The 11103-nt window shown below is 35.2% G+C and overlaps 2 protein-coding genes across 11 annotated transcripts in view; one reads left to right on the forward strand and one right to left on the reverse strand.

Annotated features, from left to right (window-relative positions):
* The window catches only part of Gigyf2 (GRB10 interacting GYF protein 2), a 131411-nt gene that overhangs the window by 51794 nt on the left and 68514 nt on the right, over positions 1-11103 (forward strand). For all 9 annotated transcript variants that reach the window (XM_015481564.2, XM_015481566.2, XM_015481567.2 and 6 more), the window contains 2 exons: positions 3052-3163; positions 3935-3975. In XM_015481564.2, the coding sequence (XP_015337050.1) occupies positions 3052-3163; positions 3935-3975 (153 nt within the window). The remainder of the gene's footprint in view (positions 1-3051; positions 3164-3934; positions 3976-11103) is intronic.
* Kcnj13 (potassium inwardly rectifying channel subfamily J member 13) overlaps positions 7982-11103 on the reverse strand; it is an 11682-nt gene continuing 8560 nt past the window's right edge. For both annotated transcript variants that reach the window (XM_015481572.2, XM_015481570.2), the window contains exon 3: positions 7982-10352. In XM_015481572.2, the coding sequence (XP_015337058.1) occupies positions 10292-10352 (61 nt within the window). In that variant the 3' untranslated portion in view covers positions 7982-10291. The remainder of the gene's footprint in view (positions 10353-11103) is intronic.

Raw genomic sequence — 11103 nt, forward strand, 5'->3', positions numbered from 1 at the left:
AGGACCAGGACCAGTGCTAGTACTCGCAGAAAATATTTTATATATGTTTTCCTGGTAACCTGAAAGCTATTTTTTATATTAACGTGTTTCTAGAAAAAAAATCTTCTTTAAGATGATACATGTGTAATGGCTTCTCTGAAAAAATTGTTCTCTAAAAGGAGAGCGAACTTTTTTTTTTTTTAATCCCCAGATCATCATTGTGGAATACCCTGCTCTTACATTATAGTTTGTTTTGCACTGTTATAAAATGTATACATTTCATGAAGGGGAAAGGTACTTAAATTGTGAGTTGATTTTAAGTTGACTTAAAGTGAATTTTATAGAACTGAAAGGTGACTTTAATATTGTTACAGTTCAACTGTGGTTCTCACTTCCATTTTACAGATGAAGAGGTGGAGACTTAAGACTAGTCACCAAAGTTCCTAAGATTACCCACATACAATTCTGTGCATTATTTTAATATTTCATAATGTGGTCATACAAAAGTACAGATATATTCTGTTCTTGATAGATAGTAAGGAAGAAGTGAATAATTGGAATAATTTTATTTGGCTTTGGAATACATTCATGCTTTTATTTAGTATCCATCATTTTGGAGATAGAGTCCCGTAATAGAGTGCTTGCCTAACATATGGGGACTTTGATTCCATCCCTAGCACCACAAAGTAAATAAATAAAAAGATTAGTCATTTTTCTATTGAGTCATTTTGTACTGTGGGAGGAATTGAGTTCAGGATGATGGCTAAGATTTCTTCTAGTTATAAGTACATCCCCCAACCCCCATCCCTCCTCCATTTTTCTCACCAGTGTATTAGATACAGATGTGTACATTAGTTAGGAATATAGTACATGAAGTATAAAGCTGAGAGTGTATACTTTACTTTCTGCCTCCAGATCCAGCAACTGGATAGTCATTCTTCCTGAGCCTAACTGTGCAGCAATATTGGAATAATTTTTATATGCATTTCTCTGTGGTATGCTTTTGTTATTCAGTAGCATAATGTAGATTTCAGTTAGTATCAGTGCTTTGTCTTCTGTGGCTTCATAATGTTATACCATATTGATTTATCAGAATTTTTATAGCCAATCCTTTATTGATTAGGTTGTTTACTATTTTTAAAAATTGCAATGAACACTTTCATATACATGTATAATTATGTATCACTTAAGGGGTACATTCTGAGAAATGCATCATTAGATGATTTTGATTTCATTGTTATGTGCACATTATAGTATACTTACACAAACCTAGATAGTATTTCTCAATTACTTGACTTGGCCCCTTGTTGCACTTGAGAGAGACAAAGTGTATGAGGCTGCTGCCAGTATAACATGGCATACTGTTTTACAGTAAACTTTTTTTTTTTTTTTTTTGGTACCAGGAATTTAATGCAGGAGTGCTTAACCACTAAGCAGCATCCCCAGCCCTTTTTATGTTATGTTTTGTTTTCTTCTTGAGATAGGGTTTCATTAATTGCTTAGGATCTCCCTAAGTTGCTAGGGCTTGTTTTGAACTACCGATCCTTCTGCCTCAGCCTCCCAAGCTGCTGGGATTTCAGACATGTGCCACCATCTCCAGTCCAGTAAACTTTTTTTTTTTTTAATAAGTGGAAGGAGTATGCTCTATAATAGTGATAAAAGTATAATATAATAAACACATACACCACTGACATAGTCATTTATTATTGTTACCAAGTACTGTGGATTGTACATTGTTGTATGTGCCATATTTTTATGACTGGCAGTGTAGCAGCAACATTATCCAAACATGCGAGTAATGGATTGCTCTCTGAAAACATTATGTTGGTAGGATGTCTCTACAGGTAGATAGATAGTTTTCAGCTCCATTGTACATTAATTACTGTTGGAAAAGCAGTCCAAAATTGACCAAATTTGTGCAAGTATTTCTGTTGGGATAAATTTTGAGAAGAATTGTTTAGTCAGATGTTGGTAGATTTAGCCAAATTACCTTTAATAAAGGCCAGTTTATATTTGAACCACTAGATCATCTAAATCCCTATATCTATACAGTAATCAGCTCTGTGGCTGGAATTTAGTCCTGATACTTTTCCTTATCTCAAGATTTGAGTAGAAGGTAGAGGGTGCTTTTTTTGGCCTCTAAGGAGTTCTTTTATGAAATTGACAGTTTTAGAATTGACCCTATTAAGTTATCCTTTTTCTGAGATTAGATAAATTACTTTAACATTTTGCTTGACTCTTTTACTGTAGTTTCTCTTTTCACACTCTTCAGATTAAGATTTCTCTCATTTTGATTGAAAACAATCCAATAAAAGGCTTAATTTGCAGTAACTGTTTATGGATCTACTTAGAATTTCACTATTGAAGTTTTTATTAAAGAGCTTATGTTGCCAGGCTCAGTGGCAAATTTAAAACAACGATAACAAGGGCTTTCAGCTTGAATTTGTTCTTACTGCATTATTTTGTATTCTCCTTTCCTTTATTCACTTTCTATATTTAAGTTTCCTTATGTATCATGGGGGATTGCTTCTCTAAATTGATGTCTCTCAGATGACTTTTCTTGATGATAATGGTTTATATACCCAAGTAAGGCATAGCTATATCTTGGTTTGTAATCCCAGCAGCTTGGGAGGCTGAGGCAAGAGGATTGAGACATCAGAGCCAGCCTCAGCAAAAGCAAGGTGCTAAGCAACTCAGTGAGACCCTGTCTCTAAATAAAATACAAAAATAGGGGTGGGGATGTGGATCAGTGGTCAAGTGCCTCTGAGTTCAATCCCTGGTAACCCCACCCCCTCCAAACAACAACAACAACAACAAGAATTTATGTTAATTTTCATTATTGCTCAGGACTTCCTTTAGTTTTTTTTTTATTTTTTTATTTTTCAGCCTTGGGTGGGTAGTTACTTTGGTGCTATCATTGGTCCCACAGGTTAAGATCCATCAGGCCTTGTAAAATATTTAAATGTATATATCTTATTTGTAGAGACAGAACTTTAGAGGATAATCTGTCTTGTCAAATGTGCTGGATGTTGACTTCTTATTTTCCATTTTTTCCTGTTTTCTTATTTTCAGGCAGAGGTAGAGGTGAATGTGGTTTCTACCAAAGAAGTTTTGATGAAGTAGAGGGTGTGTTCGGTCGAGGAGGTGGCAGGGAAATGCATAGATCACAGAGCTGGGAGGAAAGGTAATGAAGGATTCAGATCTTGGTGTAAAGATTTCTTGGTATATAAAACGTACTTATTTTTTGCTTTCTGCAGAGAAGCCTCTGTGTAGTTACAAGGTTTTATTTATTTTTTAAATGCTGTTAATTATTGAATATTAATTTGTGAAAAAAAATGATCCTTATTTAAAAGAAGATGCATATTGGCACTAAGTAATGTTAGTGCCAGTATGGATGACAGTTTGCTTTTTGATTAGTGTTCAGTGGGAAGCATTGCCGTTTTGAAAGAGGAATTAAGAATTAACCTGCATTGTAAAAGCGTCTTCCTTTTATTGTTTAACTTTATGTGAAGTCTGTGCAGATGAGTGAGAACTGTTGCACAAAGGTGAATGTACAAAGATGTTCACTCTGATGACATTTATACTATAAAGTATTTGAAAACAAGTGAAACAGACTGACATTGCCCTGATAATAATAGTATAAAATAAAGTGCTATAAATAAAATACTATATAACAAAGATAAGGATGATTTTGAACATGTTTAATGATTATGGGGAAGCACATTCAGGTTCCATGTGTTTAATTAAAAGAAATAATATTCTAGGTTAATAGAAGCTGTATCTTGGTTTGTGGTGTAGTACTTTCCTTCCTATATTTTCTAAAATTTAGACAATACCACACATTTGAAGAAAGAAAAATCTACTATTAATGGAAATACAGGAAAGTGGATGCCATGGATGGAAAGTCTATATATTATTTGCAAACCTTGTTTGAAACTTGTTTTATCTTTTCTAGGGGTGACAGACGTTTTGAAAAACCAGGGCGAAAAGATGTAGGTAAGTAAGTTTCTTGAAGTATATTGTGGCCCTCCAAGGCTCATAGGAAAGGATAAATTTATTAAAAATTGATTCATTACCTACACCTCTCCAGTAGATGGGGTTGTAGCATTGTTTGCACTTAGAATTTTATGATTATTTCAGGTCTCCATTGCATGAAACCAGAGGTGATGAATGAACCATTTAGGATTTACTTGTTAGGTTTGTGTGTTCTCTACAAGGCCTATATTGTTCCTAAGCCTCCTGTCCCCTTTTTTTCTGCAGTACTGGGTATTAAACCTGGGAATACCCCTAACCCTTTTTAGTTTGAGACAAGGACTTGCTAACTTTCCAAGTCTGACCTTGGGCTTGTGATCCTTCTGTCTCAGCTTCCCAAGTAGATGGGATTTCAGGTGTGTGCTACTGTTCCCTGGCATTAGGACCCTGTTTTGAACTGAAATTTCAGGATAGGAATCATAATTCCTAGGATATACAGCATCTCGTATGTGAGAAGAAATAGGGAAAATGCTAGTATCTTTGCTTTAGTAGTAAAAGCTGAATCCACAATTTTTTTTTTTTGTATGTGGTATATACTTTCTGTTTTCTCGTTTTAAGAGCAATTAAATTATATAGTTAAGATACTCACTGAAGTGGAAGAGGATAAGGGGAATAGGAATTCAGTGTTGCTGAATTAATCATGGTTTATATAAAATAATTTATAATGTTAAGATGGTTTTCAGACTGATTAAAGGCACTGCATTATATACTGCCTGTAGATATTAGTATCTGAGAGAAAAAAAGCCTATTCATACTACTGTTGGGGTTATGAAAATTACCACACAATTTCTAAATTCCTCCAAGTGCCAGAAAAATTCTTCAGTGTTATTGTATGATAGTGACAAGCATTTCTCATCAAATGTGTTAAATATGTAAATACCTTTCATAGACTGATTTGCAGACTGTTTTGAGAACAAAGTAGTTATTAAACAATTTTTGCTTTATTGTTTCATATAAAATTTATTTAAACGCATCAGTGATTTCAATTTATTATTCATTTACATGGCTTTGGAAATACTTGCTTTACATTAATGAAAAAACAGTGCATGAGTGAGGCATGAAGAAATTTGAATCAGTCTGTGTGGATAATTTGTTGTCAGCTTTACCCATATTGTAGACTATTGGATGAATGTTATCTTGGAGGACTTGTTAGGACCTCTGCTCTCAACCTTGTCTGATTCAGTACTTTTACCAGTTAGTAGGGAGAGGCAGCAAGATTTAAATAATACATGATTTAGAAACAAAAGATTGGGTATTCTGAATTCTGAGATGTTTATTAATCTGATAATGAAAAAGGTGGTAATGACTGAAGAAATTTTTAGGATTAAATGAGACTGCATGAAATTTTTTCATTCAACAAATATTGGAATTCCTAATTGTGTGCCTCCCCTTGTCCTAGGTGCTAAATACATATTCCTTTTCTTTGGAAGACGTTGGTGTGATGATTAGATTTGCAAATCATTCAATGTTAAGAGGGCTAGCTGTAGAGTGGTACAGTTTGGACTTGGGATCAGAATTAAGGTGGAACAAAAAACCTGAGTCTAATTAAATGGAAATTGAACAGCAGAAAAAGCTCTCTTATAAGTTACTGAATTTAAAATATAGAGTAGCTGTGTGTAACAGCCTACTTGGGAAAGGCTCAGCTCTGTCAGCTGATAGTATGCTTCATGTTAATCAGCAGCTTGATGGTGTCCTCAAAGCTGAGTGCAGTATTTATTAGACCTAAAGTCTCCTCAGGTGCAGAGGCCCATTGTCATTTATGTTGTCACAGGACAACCTAAACATTCTGTTTATTTCTGGGGCCACACCTTGAAAGGTCCATATATTGGAGTAGGTGGTCCAGGCATTTAAAGCCTTGTGATGAGGACTGCATAAAGAAAATGGGGCTGTTTATATAGAAGACAAGGCTGTGGATTGGGCAGAGTGGGCAGCAGGGTTTACAGGGTCACTGTCTGCAAATATTTGGTAAATGATCATGTGAAAGAGGAATTAAGAATTAACCTGCATGAGTCTCAAGGACAGAAAGAGGCTGAACGATGGAAGGTTCAAGGAGGAAGGTATTTGGTACATTCTCTGATAATTAGAGTTGTCTGAAAATGACTAAATATCTGAATTTTAATTTGTTGATTCATATTTACACTTTGTGATAGGAATAGATGAGTGAAAGTTCTTTTTCATCATTATTTTTAGTTCTTTTGTTAATCCAATGAATTTTCCTAGCCTCCCTCTATTAAAAATAAAGGTGGTTTTCTTTGTACCCTATAGGAATAACTTTGAAAAGGTGAATTTCACAAAACCAAATTGACATGAAGTTTTCAAGAACATTAAGGAGGTTGATATGCTAGCTACTAATATAATAAAACATGGCAATTTCCACACACATAGTATAGGTGCATGTTCTTTTTTGGGTATGGGGGGCTGGAAATTGAATTCAGGTGCACTCTACTTCTGAACCACATCTCCAGCCCAATTTTGTATTTTATTTAGAGATAGGGTCTCAGGCTTTGAACTTATGATCTTCCTGCCTCAGTTTTGTAAGTTGATGGGATTACAGGCGTGTGCCACCATGCCTAACTGCACATGTTCTTTTTTTTCATAGTGGCTTTTATTGAATGCTTTTTGATAAGATGCTCCTTCAGGTTAACTGTGCTAAGGATCCTGATCTTGTTTCATCACATAATCTTTTTGTTGAAAGTAATATGGATTAAAAGATTATTCAGTACTAATCTCGTTCGTGGAACACTTTGATATATGAGTCACTTGTGAGATGATCTATGACATTGAACTAAGATAATTCAAACATTGAAAATTCCAGAATGATTTGTTCCTTATAAAATTTTGAGATTTTCATATCATGTATTTGCCTTTTTTTTTTTTTTTTTTGCTGCTCAGGGCCTCACACCTCTGGGCAAACACTATCATTGAAATGTATCCTGCCCTCGATTCCAACCCCCTGTATTTGCTTTATATAAGAAGGAAATGGTGGAATTACTGATAATTTGGGGTAAGAGTCATGTATAACCTTGTGAATACCCATGGACAATGTGGAGGTAGAAAAAGACCTGTGTTGTTGGGATTGTAATTAGTAGTAATTGATTACTGCACAGGGGGAGATCAGTTCTTGTAATAATCTTGTAGTATGATTCTGTGGGGATAATGTTGTAAAATGAATAATCCACACAATACCAGTAAATGAGCTTAGCCAAGTGTCATACTGACTAGTGCATTTTGGTGTGAAATACTTGGGAACAGACAGAAAATTTTGGTTGTAGACTATTTATGGCAGTAAATAATATGGGTTTTTACATACATAAATCTAGAACCTTACAATTTTTAGAAACCACGTGTCTTCAGTTTGTTAAGAGTTGTCAGACCACCTGTGTTGGTTTCTAAGACTTACTTTATATTAGTTCCAGAGTTGTCTATCTGATCATGTATGAGCTCCCTGGTGACCCAGGTTAGTGAACTGCACAGCCCTGGAAGGTAGAGCTGCCTTTCGTACTTCCAAGTAGTTTTCTCCTCCTCTCCATTTTTCTGGGAGACTAATGGTCTCTGCAGAAAATAAGCTGGAGACTGTGATTTTTTTGTTTTGAAAAATGATGAATAGTGCTCCCAAAAGCTTTCTATTCCCTGCATTGAAGTTTATGATCACATTTTTTAGTTGTAAAATATTTTTTAAATAGCATTAGTTTAACCGACAGCATTAATTTTTTTTTTTTTTTTTTGGTGGGGGTAATGTGTGGGGGAAGTCACATTTAGTTTTTCAGAGGTCAAGTTTATGTAAAGTTTATGCATGAATTGGGTGATATGAGACTGACTTAAATGGGAACATCAAGCATCTAGAGGGAGACTCAGAGCTCAGGCCTCACACTTTGGCATGTTGTGTCACCTTGAACAGCTTCACTCAACTGTTTAAATAGTTGTCTGTGTAGGTGACATAGTGCTCTTAGGAAAAAAACATACCACGTGAGTCTTTGATACAGCGTTTATTTTCATAGGTTAGGCAAATCTTGTTAATTTATTATAAATGAAATAAGAATTCCTGCTGTTGTGTTACAATAGTTTTGGGTTGGGGAAAAAAAAATCTGTTGGTCTGAGTCCTACTTAATGAATGCCTAAGATTCTTGACTAGCAAAGTCCGTGATAATTAGGTTTCTGTATCCTTGATATTCTTCTGCTATTACCAGTCTTAGACCACTCCAAAGTTCTTCATTATTTTCTTTTCCTTTTGGTCAAAGAGTAGAAAAATGTGACTTGCTGCTGTGCCCTGCTCTTTACAATTGCTTGCCTTTACTCAGCTAGTATTTATTTCAAGAGATGATTCCCGCCTGGGTCATCACCAGTGGGGAAGGTTAATCTTTCGCTTTTCCACATGAGCCTGAATAAGGGAAATTTCAGAAAAGAAGAGCAGCTACAAATCTGTTTGAAATCTGATAGGGCTTTTGGTTCTTGTTTTGCTTGAGGACAGCTTCATTTTTTAACTGAAATGAAAATAATTCAAAGAAATGTCTTAAGCTGGATATAGAGAAAGTATTCATCTTAGTATATATAAATGAAAACCAAGGCAGAGAAAGCATAATTTTCATGGCGCATTAGACTTGGAAAGAAATAATAGAGATCATCTAGTCCAACCTCCTACTGGTGAATAAACACTCATTTTGTGTTTATAGAAAAAACTATTTGATGTTGGAAACAGGAATTTGGGTTTGAAAATACTTTGTTGCCCAATTATTTTTTGCTTTATCTATTGGAGTTTTTTTTCCTAGTTGACTTATATCTAACTAAACCTTTATATATCTATAAAAACTTAAACATATGCATATTTATGAACTATTTAGAGCCATCATGGTTTTTCATGTCATTGAATGAGTCATAGGGAGGAAGAGAATTTTTTGCTTAGGTTAGAAGCCATTCAGATGAATAGGTGAATATAGGTTCTAAACCATTATTTGATTATAATGCAAGTGAGTGTTAAAGCACAAATAATTTGTATCTCCTTTCCACAAATATCACCTTGAAGGTTTGGGTTAGAGCTTCTGTTACTTGCTCTGATCACTTTCTGCCACAAATACATGAATATATACATGTGTTTGGGAGTCATGTTCAAATGCTTTTATGGGTTATGTATGAATCTGTGCTGTTGTTATTTTGAATTTCCATTCTTAGCCATTAAAAATTTAGGATGTGATATGAATAAGAACCAAAGGAATAATCTTTGCTGTCTTGAAAAAATAACAGTTATAAAAGGATGTTCACTAACTATTGTGAAATCATTTTTCCACCCAGGGAGCTAGGTTTGAAATCATACTGCTCCAATTTACAGATGAAAATAAGAGATTTATGGTTGATTTTCTTACAGTTCAGTTGTGTTAAACTTCGGCCCATTTTCCATTCATTGCTGGTAGCATACCACATCCTTATAAATTCATCAGCAACATTTCTGTATAAGTATCTGTCAAGTTGAATCACGTTGATTTCAGCAGATAACCACAGATACAAACTTTGAAATGTAGGATGTTGTTTTCAGGATGTGTATTGTTAGCTCAGCCTTTGTGTGTGTGTGTATGGGGGGGGGTATTGGCATGATTATCATGATATAATCAGAGAGATGTAATCAGCATTGAAAAAAAGAAAACATGAGATACAGTGAAGGAGAAATAGCTGCATACTGGCTGGGTATATTTAATACATTAGACAATAGGATGCCATGGATAAGTGTTACTCTGTCAGTCCTGTTTCAGAGATCTGAAAATTGTCAATGCTTTGTCCATTGATATGGATATCCATGTCAGTCCTATGTGGGCTCTTGGAGACTAGAGTAGTTGGTAGTTCAGGAACAGTCTTGTCAAAATTCTCCATCTTGACTTGATATTCACCTTTGGAGCCTCTGGTCAACAGAGATGCAAAACAGTGACGTAACATGATTTCAGAGGGTAGATAGGATGTCCTCCTTTGGCAGATTTCTCCAGTGCCTTCCTGCATTGCTGAAAGGAACACAACTAGTTCAAAGTGGGGAGGATTTTCGTGCTGGAGCAGAGTAGCCAGAGGACTTGATGGGGTAATGGAGTGGTAGTAGGTTAATGGAAAGATGAAGAATGGACATTCCTCAGAACTGATGCCATCAAGGTGGAAGTCTACACTGGTCTGGTAGAGCTCTCCATTTTCTCTTTCCTGGTAGAGTACAGCTGACACCCGGACACTGGTTAAAGGGCTGGGTCGTGTGTTGGCCACTTGGAAAATAAGATTAGGCTTGCCATCTATGTGAGCTACCACTGCTAAGTCAGTAAAGCGAATTGAGAAAGCTCGATTTTTTGGCCGGGCAATCTTCGCCACAAAGGCACCTAAATTAGAAATCATTGAATATTTTTTTAGAATGAAGATGTTAAATATCAATGACCTTTTTTGAATGAGAGGAGTATAACAAATAATTATACATTTCTTGGTGTTATGCTTTCTAGTAAGTCAGGAATTTAACTTATTATTATTATTATTTTGGATGGTCCCAATTGCCTGAAGAATTTTTCAGAATGTATACATACATTTCTTTTAAAAAGCCATGATTTCAAAATGGGTAAACAGAATTGATTTTGTAACATAAAATGTAAAACTTTACACTTAGTTTCTTAGAGTCAAAGAATTGATCCTTACCTATATTCATACCCTTACTTTAAAAAAAAAATTATAGAAAATAAATGCAATTTGGTTGCAACCAGATGACTTCAAGTTGAAATGGAGCTAGAATGATTCAAAGTAAAATGATTTGAGGTAGGAGGGGATCAGTACAAAGAGTGATATACACTAAAGAATTTTTAAACCTTGAAACTTATAACTCTTTTTGTTTGCTGAAGACTCTGGCTATAGGGGATTTTAGCACACCACTCAGGTACATCTTCCTATGACCCTAGCTATAGATGAGGGTTTCTTAACCACTTTTGTGCCAATAGATCTCATTGGCAGGCTGGTAAGACCCATGCAACCCTTCCAGCCTCAGTAATATAGAGAGACCCTAAGCAATGTAGTGAGACCCTGTCTCAAAATAAAAAAGGACTGAGGATGTAGCTCAGTGGTAATGTGCCCCTAGGTTCAATTCCC

This window comes from Marmota marmota, unplaced genomic scaffold, assembly GCF_001458135.2.
Source record: "Marmota marmota marmota unplaced genomic scaffold, marMar, whole genome shotgun sequence".
Classification (NCBI taxonomy): Eukaryota; Metazoa; Chordata; class Mammalia; order Rodentia; family Sciuridae; genus Marmota; species Marmota marmota.